Raw genomic sequence first — 17,193 nt, 5'->3', positions numbered from 1 at the left:
AATGATCTGAGAAAAAATATGAAACACTATAGAATGGGGCTTCCCTGGTGGCTCAGATGGTAAAGAATCCACCTGCAATGTGGGAAACCCGGGTTTGATCCCTGGGTTGGGAAGATCCCCTGGCAGAGGGCATGGCAGCCCACTCCCGTATTCTTGCCTGGAGAATCCCCAGGGACAGAGGAGCCTGGCGGGCTACAGTCCATTGGGTCACAAAGAGTTGGACACGACTGAGCAACTCAGCACGCAGCATACATAAAATGCATACATTTACCCATCTCTTTCTACTTCTTTCCACATAGGACACCAGAAACACTTTCTGAGCTAACATTTCATGGAATCTCAATGAACAATTTTTAATTCTGGATTTCACAACCCCCAAACATTAGCCCTTCTTCTTTTCATTTTAAGAAACATATCCTTAATGAACTGGAAAATTTCCAGCATGTGTCAGTCCTAACATGAAGGATAAAGAAACTGTTTATTTTTAAAATTCATAAACTTCTGAAATTATAAACAATTATTATGATCAAATTTTAATTAACAATACACTATTGATGAAATTTATTAAAATATTATGTCCATATATTATATATCAGTCATTGTTAACTATTAATGATATTTAGGTTTATTTCTTAATAAAAATGTAACACTGGCATCAGAAACAAATGAGTGAATATAAATACAGTTTACATAGGTTACTCTACAATTTAGATTCTGCCCTCACCTTCAGTGTTTGTCATCTTATCTTCATGAATAACCTCAACAGCTTCCTCAGGGGTAACAAATCGAACCAAAGCTTGTGATGTGGCATTGTCTTTTTAAAAGAAAACAAAAATTTCCGTGAGTAGTTAATATATACATTTAAAATAAGCAAAATAATGTACAAAACTAAGTTGTAAAAGTGTTGTCCTTGAAAAAGCAACTATAATATCGATATTAAACAAAAACATAGTAGAATATCTTCAGATGTTTCATTTTCGATTGGCTTAACTCTTACAAGAAGGTATTCAAAATAGCACACAGCTATTAAAAGCAAAAAAAAAGTCATTCAGAGTAACATCACCAAAACGGTGGGGTTGGAGACCCTAGCTTCCATCTACCAATAATCATTAACAATCAGACAGTGACATGTAAACAAAAATAGCCTTGGGAAGCTCGAGTCCACTTCAGAAACTTCAGCCACATGGACCAAAAATATAAAAAACAGAACCACCACACGAAATGGCAAGGAAGAGAGCTTCATTTTGTCTGCATTATCCAGTCCCGTAAGTGACACTGGTCATGCTGAGAAAACTCTGGTCTGAAATAGTCCCTCTCCCTGGGAAAGTGGGAGCTACCAGCTTCCCTTTGGGGGCACTGAAATGATAAACAATTCTTATGAATCAAATTTTGGGAGAACTGCACAAAGGATAGTCCTTTATTTCCTCCCACTCAGAGATCAGCAAAGCTGAGAGGCATAAAGATGGCCTGGCACAGGAAAAATGGTAAAGGTTATCAACATCAGGCATGAAGCAGCAATGATCATGTTTCCCAGTGCCTGCTCTGCAGAGGACCTCAGCTTCTTTGTTGGCAAACTTATCTTTCAGAAGTGAAAAAGAATGAGTTTCTGACAAAAAACTGAGAGAGCTCATCACTATTTGACCTGCTTTATAAGAAATGCTGAGAGGAGTTTTTCAAGTTAAAAGGATATGAATTAGTAACACAAAAATAAAAACATAAAACAAGTCAGTAAAGGTAAGTGTATATTCAAATATAGAATACTCCAATACTATAGTGAGGTATTAAATATTTAACTCTAGTATAAAAGTTAAAAGACAGGAATACTAAAATAGCTATAACTGCAATAATTTATTAATAGATACAAAATATAAAAGATTTAAATTGTGACATCAAAGACACAAAATCTGGAGGCAGGGTATTTAAAAGGGTAGAGTTTTTGCATGTGATTGAACTTAAGTTGCTATCAGCTCAAGATAGACTGTTACATCTATTAAATAATTCATTTAAGCTTTAAAGAAACCACAAAGCAAAAACATATAGTAGACACACAAAGAAAAAAAAGAAGGGAATCAGAGTATACTGCTATGAAAAATCATCAATTCAAAAAGGAAGACAGCAAGAGAAGAACAACTAAACAAAAGAACTACAAAACATGCATAAAATATCAACAAGATGCCGTTAGGAAATCCTCATCTGTCAATAATCACTTTTAATGAAAATGAATTAAACTCTCCAATAAAAAAGCACAGAGTGGTTGAGCAAATTAAAAAAAAAAAACAAAAAACAAGACGTATCTATATATATGCTACTACAAGAGACTCATTCCAGATTTAAGGGCATATATAAGCTCAAAATGAAGGGATGAAAAAATACATTCCTTATAAATGGAAACCAAAAGATATCAGAGGCAACTGATACATAAATGTATATTACCTTATACATAGGTATGTCAGACAAAGCAAACCCATTTACAATAGCATGAAAAGAATAAAATGCATAGGAATAAACTTAACCAAGGAACTGAAACATCCATACACAAAAAACTGTAAGATACTGGTGAAAGAAATTGAAGAACAGCAAATAAGTGGAAAGGTTTACTCTTCATTAATGAGAAGAGTAAATATTGTTAAAATGTCCACGTAATTCAATTCTTATCAAAATTCCAATAGCATGTCTCACAGAATTTTTTTTAAATCCTAAAATTCTCTTGGAATATCAACAGACTCCTAAAAAAAAAGGACAACTCCTAATAGCCAAAAGCACCACACTTCCTTATTTCAAACTGCATTACAAATTGCACTACAAAATATATTGCATCTATAATAATCAGAACAGCATGGTACCGAGAGGGTAACAGGCAGGAAGGCCAGGGGTCTCCAAACAGAGGAAATAGGCTGCTGCTACTGCTGCTGCTAAGTCGCTTCAGTCGTGTCCGACTGTGTGACCCCATGGACGGCAGCCCACCAGGCTCCCCCGTCCCTGGGATTCTCCAGGCAAGAACACTGGAGTGGGTTGCCATTTCCTTCTCCAATGCATGAAGGTGAAAAGTGAAAGTGAAGTCGTTCAGTTGTGTCCGACTCTTTGCGACCCTATGGACTGCAGCCTACCAGGCTCCTTCCATCCATGGGATTTTCCAGGCAAGAGTACTGGAGTGGGTTGCTATTGCCTTCGCCGAATAGGCTGCAAGTGTCTCTTAAAATTTTGTGTTGCTATGCAGACACCTGGTTCCACCTGAATTTAACTTTTCTCAAATCTTGAACAAACCAATTTGTTTTTCTTATGGAAATGTTTTTCTTAAGTTATGTTAATGAAACTATGTATTTGCTTTGGAATTTGCCTTTCGGACTAACTTTTTTTTCTTTTCTCAAACCTTGGGCTGATAATAGCTCAACAAACCAGTATTCATATCAATTGTTTCATGACTGGGGGATGACACACCACATGCCATCCTAGCTCAAAAATATACATTGTGGGAGAGGGGCCTGGTGAAACTCCCTCAGCCTTGAGGTGTCTCTCTTATCTGATTAATAGCTTTCTAACAGACATAAAGCAGCTTGCTAAAACTAGCAAGGGGGGCACTCTCTGTCCCCCTTCTGATGTCTGTGTCAGAAGCTTTCTCTGTCTCTTTTCACACTTTAATAAAACTCTGCTACACAAAAGCACTTGAGTGATCAAGCATGGTCCCTGGTCCCTGGTCCCAAAGTTAAATCTTCTTCAGAGATAACGAATCCAATCACACCATTCACCATAAGCTATCAGTACTGGCATGAATACAGATGCATAGATGAATGGAACAAAATACAGAATCCGGAAATCAATGGTCGGGGAAATGAGGAGATGTTGGTCAAAGGGAACAGTTGTAAGAGGAAAACTTCAGGAGATCTAAAGTACAGCATGGAGACTATAGTTAACTGTATTGTATTATATACTTGAAAATAGAAATGAAAGTAGATTATAAACATTTTTCCATAACAACAAAATGATAATTATGTGAAGTAAAGGATGTGTTCAATGATCTTATTGTGGTAAGCATTTTACAATACATACAAACATCAAATCATCATAGTGTACAACTAAATTTACACAGGATGGCTTCCCTGGTGGCTCAGGGGTAGAGAATCTGCCTGCAATTCAGGAGACCTGGGTTCGACCCCTGGGTCAGGAAGATTCCTCGAGAAGGAAAAGGCAATCTACTCCAGTATTTTTGCCTGGGAAATCCCAAGGACAGAGGAGCCTGGAGGTCTACAGTCCACGTGGTCACAAAGAATTGGACATGACTTAGTGACTGCATGACGATAGGACAAACTTAAAACATTACATGTCAATTATATCTCAATAAAGCCGGGAAAATAAAAATAAATAAATTTATGCAAACAGCAAACAGGTAAGTCATCATGTGCCAATATAGAAAGTAGTCCCATGTACAGTGCTAAATGAAAATTAGCAAGACATAGATCTGTAAGTTTTTACATCACTTTTTGTTTTTAAAAAGAGATACAGACATTGATAGATATTTATAGATGCATATAATATACACTGGCCAAAAAATTATTAGGATTGGTTACTATTGGGAAGAAGGAATATATATACAGGGGCAGGGAATTTATCTATTTCATTGTAAAATCTCTGAAATGTTTAAAAATTCTCAAATAGAAGAATATATTATTGTTTGATGGTATCCTATAAAGTTAAATACATTTCCTACAAATTTAAATAGATTTACTCTACAATGCAGCAATTCCACTCAACTACCCTTTTACCCAAGATAATTAAATATCCAAGAACATCTGTGATAGCTTTACTAATAACAGAAACTGGAAATCTAAATGTCCATCTCTAGAAAAATCAACTTTTAAAAAATATTGAGTAGTTATATAATAGTATAATGCTGAGTAGCAAAAATAATGAGCTAGTAATACACAGAGTAACAGTGGTGAAACTCAAAAGTACATAGAACAAAAATAATCATAAAAAGGGCATTATATAATTCCATTGTTATGAGCCTTAAAAAAAGAGAAAACTAAACTCTTATATATCAAGATAGTGGTTATCTCTGGAAGGTGAGAAACTTTCAGGGGTGATAAATATATCTTCTATTTAAAATGGGGGGATGTACACATTTATCAAAATGAATTATTTTATATGTTAAATATTAAATGTTAAATAAATGAAAAATTTAACATTTGTGCATTTCACTGTATGTAAATTATAAGATAAAAATAGATTCTTTGACTCTAATAGTAGTAAAATACTTCGATAGATTATACAGATATAAGGCCTTCCCTGGTGGCTCAGCTGGTAAAAAATCTGCTGCAATGTGGGAGACCTGGGTTCAAACCATGGGTTGAGAAGATCTCCTGGAGAAGGGAATGACTACCCAACTCCAGGATTCTGGCCTGGAGAATTCCATGGACTATATAAGTCCATGGAGTCACAAAGAGTCGGACACAACTGAGCGACTTTCACTTTCACTTTTACAGATATAAATAAACATCTATGCTAATATTTAATAATAGAATATTTATGTACCAAACCCCACTAAAAATAAAAACAAAGCAGAAGTATATTTACAGCAAGAATATGCAAAACATAAAAGAGATTTCAACTGTTGAAATAGTATAAAAATGATAAAAGATAGTGCTATAAAAGCATTAATAACTACTTTGAATGATTTAAATTTTTCCAAAAGAACAGCCAAACAAAAATTATACTAATAACAGAAAAAAATTTTAAATAAACTATACACATTTTCCCCTGAGAAAGAGAACTTGACATGACCAAATTCTGAAGGAATCTAGAACTTGAGCTAAATAGTATTGAAAGTTACTATTTAAAAGTTAAAGCTAGAGTTAATAAAGATATATTTATGTGTGTGCAATAATACAGCAACATCATATTTTAAAAATAGTGCAATTTTTTTTGGCTTATTTTTTTTTCTTTTTATTTTAAATTTTATTTTATTTTTAAACTTTACAAAATTGTATTAGTTTTGCCAAATATCAAAATGAATCCGCCACAGGTATACATGTGTTCCCCATCCTGAACCCTCCTCCCTCCTCCCTCCCCATACCATCCCTCTGGGTCGTCCCGGTGCACTAGCCCCAAGCATCCAGTATCGTGCATCGAACCTGGACTGGCAACTCATTTCATACATGATATTATACATGTTTCAATGCCATTCTCCCAAATCTTCCCACCCTCTCCCTCTCCAACAGAGTCCATAAGACTGTTCTATACATCAGTGTCTCTTTTGCTGTCTCGTACACAGGGTTATTGTTACCATCTTTCTAAATTCCATATATAAGCGTTAGTATACTGTATTGGTGTTTTTCTTTCTGGCTTACTTCACTCTGTATAATAGGCTCCAGTTTCAACAAAATTTAGCTAAAAAACACAAGGTGAGATTTTCATTCTTCATCATTCATCTATGGCATATACAGTTTAGAATAATGAAATTATACATAGCATAAGATGAATACAATATGACAAAATTGATATACATATTATGAATTCCATACAGATGTGGAATAACTGCTTTTATTTATTTATTTTTTCAAATTTTATTTTATTTTTAAACTTTACATAATTGTATTAGTTTTGCCAAATATCAAAATGAATCCGCCACAGGCATACATGTGTTCCCCATCCTGAACCCTCCTCCCTCCTCCCTCCCCACACCATCCCTCTGGGTCGTCCCAGTGCACCAGCCCCAAGCATCCAGTATCGCGCATCGAACCTGGACTGGCAACTCGTTTCTTACATGATATTCTACATGTTTCCATGTCACTCTCCCAAATCTTCCCACCCTCTCCCTCTCCCACAGAGTCCATAAGACTGTTCTATACATCAGTGTCTCTTTTGCTGTCTCGTACACCAGGTTATTGTTACCATCTTTCTAAATTCCATATATATGCGTTAGTATACTGTATTTATGTTTTTCCTTCTGGCTTACTTCACTCTGTATAATAGGCTCCAGTTTCATCCACCTCATTAGAACTGATTCAAATGTATTCTTTTTAATGGCTGAGTAATACTCCATTGTGTATATGTACCACAGCTTTCTTATCCATTCATCTGCTGATGGACATCTAGGTTGCTTCCATGTCCTGGCTATTATAAACAGTGCTGCGCTGAACATTGGGGTACACGTGTCTCTTTCCCTTCTGGTTTCCTCAGTGTGTATGCCCAGCAGTGGGATTGCTGGATCATAAGGCAGTTCTATTTCCAGTTTTTTAAGGAATCTCCACACTGTTCTCCATAGTGGCTGTACTAGTTTGCATTCCCACCAACAGTGTAAGAGGGTTCCCTTTTCTCCACACCCTCTCCAGCACTTATTATTTGTAGACTTTTGGATCGCAGCCATTCTGACTGGTGTGAAATGGTACCTCATAGTGGTTTTGATTTGCATTTCTCTGATAATGAGTGATGTTGAGCATCTTTTCATGTGTTTGTTAGCCATCTGTATATCTTCTTTGGAGAAATAACTGCTTTTAAAGGTAATATTTTTCAACATACTAATTAAATCAGGATGCATCTTAAAATTCAAGGTAGGTCCTAGTTTAACTGATTGCTTTTTATTTCTTCAGTTCAGTTCAGTTCAGTTCAGTCGCTCAGTCGTGTCTGACTCTTTGAGACCCCGTGAATCGCAGCACGCCAGGCCTCCCTGTCCATCACCAACTCCTGGAGTTCACTCAGACTCACGTCCATCAAGTCAGTGATGCCATCCAGCCATCTCATCCTCTGTCGTCCCATTTTTCAAATTCTGTTCAAAATCCATATATATATTTAACTGAATCACTTTGCTGTACATCTGAAACTAACACATTTTTAATCACCTATACTCTAATATAAAATAAAGAGTTAAATATATATACATATGCATATATATATATATATATATAATCCAATGATACTCTAATAAGTATATAAAGAAAAGATTCTATGATCAAATAACATGGTTTAAGCAAGTATCTTCACTGTAGAACATTTCAGGGCTTTCAATGTTAGTGCTCATTAAAAAATTTCCAAGTAAAAGGCAAATTATATATAATTTCCCAGTTTTATTTTATCTCAGAATCATTTTTTTCCTTAAGCATAATGTATAATTTATATACAGCAGGACCCTCTTTGAGGAATATCCTAAAACATATTATCTCTCAAATTTTGGAGGAAACAGAATTTAAGAGGGGATTAAAACTGTTAAGCCAGAAAAATTTCTCTCATATAAAATAAAATTCAACATAAAATAATGGGGTATAGTACTCATATTTCTTGGAATGGCAGGATAGGTTCATTAAATCAATTTTTCCATATATCATGATGATATATGTCATGTCTTTTTAATTATGATCATTACATATACACATGAGAGAAAAGCTGAACAAGACAGAAAATATTAGGAAAAAAAATCAAAGGAGATAGGAACCTAGAATTTTCTCTGGAGCACAGAGTATAAAATTGACAATTACGTAAAGGTCATTTGCAGTTCCTGAAAACCTTGGGCCAGCTCCAAAGAAGTTTGATGACATATAAGTGACAGAAAATAATAAAGTCTAGTCTCAAGAATTCTTAATTTAAAGTTCTATGGACAGAACATCCATGAGCTTGGATAAGAAAATTTTTTTCTTTATTTTCAAATACTTTTGTACTTCTTATAAAGCACTTTTTGTATTTTTTATAATATACTAAAAATATATTCTCAAAACAGAGCGTAAGCTTCAACAGACTTTAAAGGGCCTACAGAACAAAAAACGTTAAACCTCTTAACTTCCAGCTAAACTGTCAAATTCACACTGACTTTGGACAGCAAAGGGCTACAGCTTCAGAGTAAATGTAAACCAGAAATCAACAGAACATAAACCACCTCAACAACCTTTAAAAGAACTCAAAGAACTATAGTGAAATGTTCTCCATGTTGAGTGTACACTAAAAGAAAACAAAAACAAAAAATCTCATCGCTGAGACTTTGTGGTCCTCACTTGAAGATTAGATTTTCTTCATTGGAAAGTCCATGGAACTCTCAAGTCACGAATAATTTTAAGTTTGGACCATATCAATAGAGCTCTAGGTTTCTGGCAGAAGCAAAAGCAAATGTAATGCAGAAGAAATCATCTATTTCTTAGGTTTCATGAAACACCCAGAAATAATTTTCCAAGAATAATAATTAGTATAGAGTCAAAAGTAATCAACTACAAAGAGTAGTAAACACCACAACTCAAATAACACAAAAAATCAATATGAGGTAGACTGAAACCTAAATGTGAAAGTCAAAACTCAAAAATGTTGAGACAGAATGTGGATGGATATCTTCATAATTTCAGGGTAGAGACTGTCTTAATAACATATAAAAAGAAAGAGACATATAGAGAAGAAAAATGACATATAGATAAGAAAAAATATAGAAAGAAATAACATATAAAAAGCTTGAAAAAAAACTTTTATTCATCAAACTGCTACTGCTGCTAAGTCGCTTCAGTCATATCTGACTCTGTGTGACCCCATAGACTGCAGCCCACCAGGCTTTCCCATCCCTGGGATTCTCCAGGCAAGAACACTGGAGTGGGTTGCCATTTCCTTCTCCAATGCGTGAAAGTGAAAAGTGAAAGTGAAGTCGCTCAGTCGTGTCTGTCTCTTAGCGACCTCATGGACTGCAGCCTACCAGGCTCCTCCGTCCATGGGATTTTCCAGGCAAGAGTACTGGAGTGGGGTGCCATTGCCTTCTCCATTGTTCATCAAAAGGCAATACTAAATAATAAGTAAATTAAAAATATAAGGCACAAGTATAAGAGGATATTAGCTACATACAATTGATTTCAGGCTATTATTCACATTAATTTAAGACCTCTTACAAATTAAGAAGAAAAACTATGTGACTCATTAGAAAACCAGAAAAAAAGACACAAATAGTCAATTTTGAAAAATAAAAACCAAAATACCCAAAAGCACATTAAAAAAATTCAACTTCATAGCAGACAGAAAAATTCAAATGAAAATCACAATTAGATACACTTAAGTCATATGTAAATGGCTAATAATTTTAAAGTGTAGTAATATCACATGGTAGAAAGAAAATGGAGTAACTGAAACATTCCTACACTGCCATGGCATTGGAAATTAGCGAGTATATTATTCAATAAAGTCAACGACACACATACCATGTACCTATCAGTTCTATTAGTGAGTATATCTTAGTCACACAGAATATGTGTACAAGGATGTTTCTAGAGCACCGTTTGAAATAAACAAAAATTTTCAGGCAAGAATCCTGCAGTGGGTTGCCATTTCCTCCTTGATGGGATCTTTGCAACCTAAGGATCGGACCCAGGGATCAGACCCACGTCTCTTGCATCTTTTGCAACGGAGGCAGATTCTTTACTGCTGAGCCATTCATGTTTATAAAAATTACCAAATCACCATCAGAAGGTTCAAACAAGACTAAATAAAAAGATTAAATAAGCACATAAAATTATTTTTTCTCTTTGATAATAAAAATGTAAATTAGAGCAACTTTAAATTTAAATTAGAGCAATTTTAAATTTATATTGTGTCAAGAATACACAGAACTATACAATAAAAGATCTTCATGACCCAGGTAACCATGATGGTGTGATCACTCACCTAGAGCCAGACATCCTGGAATGTGAAGTCAAGAGGGCCTTAGGAAGTATCACTATGAACAAAGCTAGTGGAGGTGATGGAATTCCAGTTGAGCTATTTCAAACCTAAACGATGATGCTGTGAAAGTGATGCACTCAATACACCAGTAAATTTGGAAAACTCAGCAGTGGCCACAGGACTGGAAAAGGTCAGTTTTCATTCCAATCCCCCAAAAAGGCAATGCCAAAGGACATTCAAACTACTGCACAATTGCACTCATCTCACACGCTAGCAAAGAATGTTCAAAATTCTCCAAGGCTTCAACAGTATATGAACCGTGAACTTTCACATGGTCAGCTGGATTTAGAAAAGGCAGAGAAACCAGATATCAAATTGTCAACATCCATTGGATCACAGAAAAAGCAAAAGAATTAAAGAAAAATATCTATTTTTGCTGTACTGACTACGGCAAAGCCTTTGACAGTGTGGATCACAATAAACTGTGGAAAATTCTTCAAGAGGTGGGACTACCAGACCACCTGACCTGCCTCATGAGAAATCTGTATGCAGGTCAAGGAGCAACAGTTAGAACTGGACATGGAACAACAGACTGGTTCCAAATCGGGAAAGGAGTATGTCAAGGCTGTATATTGCCACCCTGCTTTTTTAACTTATATGCAGAGTACATCATGGGAAATGCTGGGTTGGATGAAGCACAAGCTGGAATCAAGATTGCCAAGAGAAATATCACTAATGTCAGATGCGCAGATGACACCACCCTTATGGCAGAAAGCAAATAAGAACTAAAGAGCCTCTTGATGAAAGTGAAAGAGGAGAGTGAAAAAGTTGGCTTAAAACTCAACATTCAGAAAACTAAGATTACAGCATCCAGTCCCATCACTTCATGACAAACAGATGGGGAAACAATAGAAACAGTGAGAGACTATTTTTCTGGGCTTCAAAAGCACTGCAGATGGTGACTACAGCCATGAAATTAACAGACACTTGCTCCTTGGAAGAAAAGTATGACCAACATAGACAGCATATGAAAAATCAGAGACATTACTTTACCAACAAAGGTCTGTCTAGTCAAAGCTATGGTTTTTCCAGGAGTCATGTATAGATGTGAGGGCAGGACTAAAAAGAAAGCTGAGCACCGAAGAACTGATGCTTTTGAACTGTGGTGTTGGAAAAGACTCTTGAGCGTCCCTAGGACTGCAAGGAGATCCAACCTGTCAATCCTAAAGGAAATCAGTCCTGAATATTCATTGGAAGGACTGATGCTGAAGCTGAAACTCCAATGCTTTGGCCACCTGATGTGAAGAACTGACTCATTGGAAGAGACCTGATGCTGGGAATGATTGAAGGAGGGAGGAGAAGGGGACGACAGAGGATGAGATGGTTGGATGGAATCACCAACGCAATGAACATGAGTTTGAGTAGGCTCTGGCAGTTGGTGATGGACAGGAAAGCCTGGTGTGCTGCAGTCCATGGGGTTATGAAGAGTCAGATAGGATTGAGCAATTTACCTTAACTGAAGTGAACTATATAATTATGATTAGATACGATGTGGTATGTTGTGGCAATACTGATATACCCACACTACTAATAATTTGATACAGTTGTGGAAAACAGTATAGGTGGTTCTTTGAAAAGATTAACAAAATTGACAAACTGTAGCCTAACTAACCAAGGGAACAAAAAGTCAACACTAAAAGTAGTAAAAGCTAGAATGAAAGAAGCATATTACTATCTTAGAGAGTAGTTTATAAGAGAATACTATAAACAAGTGTCTGCCAATAAATTACGTAATCTAAATGAAATGAACAAATTCCTAGAAAGCCACAAACTACCAAATTGATTCAAGGAAAAATAAAAAGTCTGAATAGAACTATAACAAGTAAAAAAAACTAAAACAGTAACAAAAGAAATCCTCCCACAAAGAAAAAATCCTTGAACACAAGGTTTCATTGGTGAACATCATCAAATATTTAAAGAATGTTTCACTAAAGCTTCATAAATTTTGCCAAACAATGAAAGAGGAGCGATACTTGCTAAATATATATATGAGCCCCATATAACCCCGACATTACAAGAAAATAAGAATATATAAAAAAATACTTCCTTAGGAATATGGATCCTCACAACACACTACCAAGCTAAGTCTGCTGCTGCTGCTAAGTCTCTTCAGTTGTGTCTGACTCTGTGCGACCCCACCAGGCTCCCCCATCCCTGGGATTCTGCAGGCAAGAACACTGGAGTGGGTTGCCATTTCTTTCTCCAATGCATGAAAGTGAAAAGTGAAAGTGAAGTCGCTCAGTCCTGTCTGACTCTTTGCGACCCCATGGACTGCAGCCTACCAGGCTCCTCCGTCCATGGGATTTTCCAGGCAAGAGTACTGGAGTGGGGTGCCATTGCCTTCTCTGAAACTAAGTCTGCTGCTGCTGCTAAGTCGCTTCAGTCATGTCCATTCTGTGCGACCCCATAGACAGGCAGCCCATCAGGCTCCACCGTCCCTGGAATTCTCCAGGCAAGAACACTGGAGTGGGTTGCCATTTCCTTCTCCAATGTATGAAAGTGAAAAGGGAAAGTGAAGTCGCTCAGTCTTGTCCGACTCATAGCCACCCCATGGACTGCAGCCTACCAGGCTCCTCTGTCCATGGGATTTTCCAGGCAAGAGTACTGGAGTGGGGTGCCATTGCCTTCTCTGAAACTAAGTCTAGAGGCATGTTAAAAGAATTATACATCATGTCCAAGTGAGATATAGCCCATAAATATTTCAACATGTAAATCAAACAGCAATATGGATATTAATATTAATAAAAAGAAGAAACCAACACATTTCAATAGATGCAGAAAAATTTCTGACAAAATTCAAACCAATTCTTGATTAAAAATAAAAAACACTCAATAAAATAGGAATAGTAGAAAACTTGTTCAACATGATTTTTTTACCTTGTAAAAAATCCATACCTAACATAAGATATTACAGTAAAGAATGAAGTTTCTTTCCCCTAAGACCAGGAAAAAGACAACCGTATCTAGACTCTTCCATTTTTATTCAACACTGTTCTGCAGGTTTGAGTCAGAGTCATTAGGCAAGAAAGTGAAATAAAAAGCATACAAGATACAATAAAAGCATCAAAAAAAATAAAATAGGAATAAAATTAACAAAATAAGTGCAAAATTTGTTTGGGTTAAGTTTCACTAGAATCTACATACAAAACAGTGAAAAAAAATCTAAATTAATAGAAAAATACCTTGTGTTAGTGGATTCTAAGACATTACTTTTTGAAGACACCAAAACTCTTCAAAATGATCTACAGGTTCAATGCAATTTCTATCAAATTTCAATAGCCATTTTTCCCCAGAAATTCTCAAACTGACCCTAACATGGAAATGCAAGGGACCTAGTTTAGTTGGATTAATCTTGAAAAAGAAGAGCAAACTTGGGGGGATCATACTTCTTGATTTCAAAAATTACTACAAATGTATAATAATCAGCCGGTGTGGTATTGCCATAAAGACAAACACGTAGCTCAATGGAATAGAATTAAGATTCCTGATATAAACCCATATTTACAGTCAGTTGATTTTTACAAGCATGCCAAGATTATTCAGTGAGGAAAGAACAGTCATTTTTCAACAGTCAGTACTGGGTAAATGAATGCAAAAGAAAGAATTTTGATTCCTACCTCAAACCATGTCAAAAATTAACTCAAAATGGATTATAAACTTAACTACAAGAGACAAAACTATAACTACAAAAAAACATAGGAGTGAATATATGTGAAAAGGAGGAGTAAATATATGTTACCTTGGATATGACATCAAAGGGACAAAAATAAAAATTTTGTGCTGCAAAGGGCAGTATCAAGAAAGTGAAAACACTAACTGAATCACTTTGCTGTACACCTGAAACACTATAAATCAACTATATCTCAATTTTTAAAAAGTCATATAAAAACTCCAAAAAAGGAAAGTGAAAACACAACCCTTACTACAAGCAAAACATTTATAAATCATATATCTAATAAAAGTCTAGTTTCTAAAAAATATAAAGAATTAGTATGACTCAATAGTAGAAAAATACTAACAACCCAATTTAAAAATGGGCCAAAGATTTAAAGAGGTATTTCTCCAAAGAAGATATACAAGTGACAGCAGAGATATTTAAAGATCCTCATCATTAATTATTATTAAAGAAATGCAAATCAAAACCACAAAAAGATGCCATTTCACACCCACTAAGATTGCTCTAATAAAGCTTTAAAAAACTAACAGAATTTAACAAGTGTAGACAAGGGGTAGAAAAACAGGAATCCTCATATATTGCTGTTTGGAATGTAAAATATTGCAGCTGCTTTGGAAAAAAAAAAAATGGCAATTACTCAGAAGGTCAAACATCAAGTTACCAAATGACCCAATTCCATCCAGTGCAAACAGAAGTGAAGACAGATGTCCATATAAAAAACTTTTACTTCAGTATTCATAACAACATTATTCATAACAGCCCCAAAGTGGAAATAATCCAAATACCCATCTACTGATGAATTTATATAACAATATGTGGAATATTCATACAACGGAATATTATTCAGACACAAAAAAGAATCTCGACATAGTTATAATTTAAAAGAAGAGAGACAAAACCAACTATTTCACCCATTCATTTATATGAACTGTCCGAAACAGCCTCCCATCTCTCCTCCCCACACCCCCACCCACCAAATAAGTCCCTGCTATGAAAGCAATTCTGTTACCTATGAAATCCTGATTAAACATCAGAAGAAAGGCCATCAAGCTTTAAGGTTGACAGGTAACACCTAGTGTGCACCTGAATCCCATAGCAGAGCATCCCTGCCTCTCGACGTTCTCGCGATATCTTGAGAAATCCCGGCTGGACGCTCCGGGCAATCATGCCTGAGCATGTGCCGCGCCAGGAATTGTCCTGGAAGTTGTGCAGCCGCCATGCCTTCCTTCCGGCCTCTGCGCTTGCACGTCCCCGCCGCGACCTGGCTGGGGCGCTGGTGTCGGCAAACACTCCTTTGGGCTGGACTGAAAGTGGTCACACAAACCCTCGGGAAGGACTGGCCACCCACCTCTGTGGGACCTCAGGTCGGCGGTGAGGCCCAAGGATGCTGACAGGCCTTCATGACAAATATGGGGTGCAGGCCACCTGGGGCTGCTGGAAGATGCGGCCCCGCTTCTGTACCAGCGGATACCATGGATGCCACTGAACAGTTGCTCCTGACACCGGGTCTCCACAAAATACCGGGCTCCATGAACCCGGGCTGGCAGTAGGTACGCGGAGTAGAGTTGGCACCAGGCGGGCAGTGATCTGTGTGGCACCCTTGGGCGGCGTTACATCAAGGACCTCAAAGCGCAGGTCCCGCGCGTCCTCCTGGCGCAGCGCCTTCCGGGACACCAGTCAACACGCCATACATGATCTCCTTGAGGGACGCACACTCGTGGTGATGTCCTTGAGGAGGTCAGGCTGGTGCCGGCGGCCCCAAGCACCACATTTTGCGATTCTCGGCCACGTCCCCCTCGAACTTTGTCAGGTAGCGGGTGGATGCTTGGGCTCCTGATGGCCGACAGCTCTCTCTTGATGTCCATTGTCAGGCCATCGGGGAAGGACAACACTTCCATGTGCAGCCGGTTGTGCCTATCGCAGTTCTTGAATAGGCAAAGTGCATTTGAGTCTTTCGCCGACGACTTCACAGGACCAGTTGACCTGATTGGATTTCTTGATAGGGGCTGCAAGTGAGGTCCTCCCAGCATATCACCGGGTGTGGATCAACTGCACCTGCAAAGACATGTTCCCTGACTCCTCCATGATGCATCGCCCTTCCAGATCCAATTTGGCCTGTGGCTTTGGCCGCTCCTCCTGCCCGGCTTGGAGGGAGCAGCTGGGTTCTTGGATTCCACAGCGAGCCTGACCATGGGCCTTACACTGAATTTCACCACGCACGTGCAGTGGGCAGGCTCAAAGGAGGCTATGCTGCCTGGCTTCACCAGGAACTAGTCAACACCCACCAGGCCCACAGTGTTCCCACAAGGCAAGTAAATATGTGGTTTCCAGGGACTGGGTGGAGGGGGAATAGAGAGTGGCAGCTCTATAATGGTATAGGGGTGTTTTGGGGGTTATGAACGTATACTGGGATTATAATGGCAAAAAAAAAGGGCTTCCCAGGTGGCCTTAGTGCTAAAGAACCTGCCTGCCAATGCAGGAGACTTATGAGATGCAGAGTCGATCCCTGGGTGAGGAAGATCCCCAGAGAAGGAAATGCCAACCCATGCCAGTATGCTTGCCTGCAGAATTCCATGGACAGAGGAGCCTGAAGAGCTGTAGTCCATGGACTCCCAAAGAGTGGACACGACTGAAGCAACATAGAATACAGTGGTTGCAAAACCTTGTGATTGTACTGAAAACCCCAAATTGAAAGAAAGAGATGAATTTTTATGGTAGTGTGTGAATTATAACTCTGTTTTAAAGTTAAATACAATATTACCTTTAACAGCACTGAACAAAGCTACATGCTGAGAGACTATGTATGCTGAGTCAATCTTCATGAGTCTGATTTGACATCCAGT

At 37.5% G+C, this 17,193-nt stretch overlaps 1 protein-coding gene across 1 annotated transcript in view; it reads right to left on the bottom strand.

Moving 5' to 3' along the window:
* Positions 1 to 17,193, bottom strand: part of CCDC178 (coiled-coil domain containing 178) — a 417,287-nt gene that overhangs the window by 367,568 nt on the left and 32,526 nt on the right. The window contains exon 3 of the mRNA XM_070778765.1: positions 725 to 814. Coding sequence (XP_070634866.1) covers positions 725 to 814 — 90 coding nt within the window. The remainder of the gene's footprint in view (positions 1 to 724; positions 815 to 17,193) is intronic.

Source organism: Bos indicus, chromosome 24 (genome assembly GCF_029378745.1).
Source record: "Bos indicus isolate NIAB-ARS_2022 breed Sahiwal x Tharparkar chromosome 24, NIAB-ARS_B.indTharparkar_mat_pri_1.0, whole genome shotgun sequence".
Taxonomy (NCBI): domain Eukaryota; kingdom Metazoa; phylum Chordata; class Mammalia; order Artiodactyla; family Bovidae; genus Bos; species Bos indicus.
The sequence above is the reverse complement of the archived record's forward strand: the minus strand, read 5'-3'. Positions and strand labels throughout refer to the sequence as shown.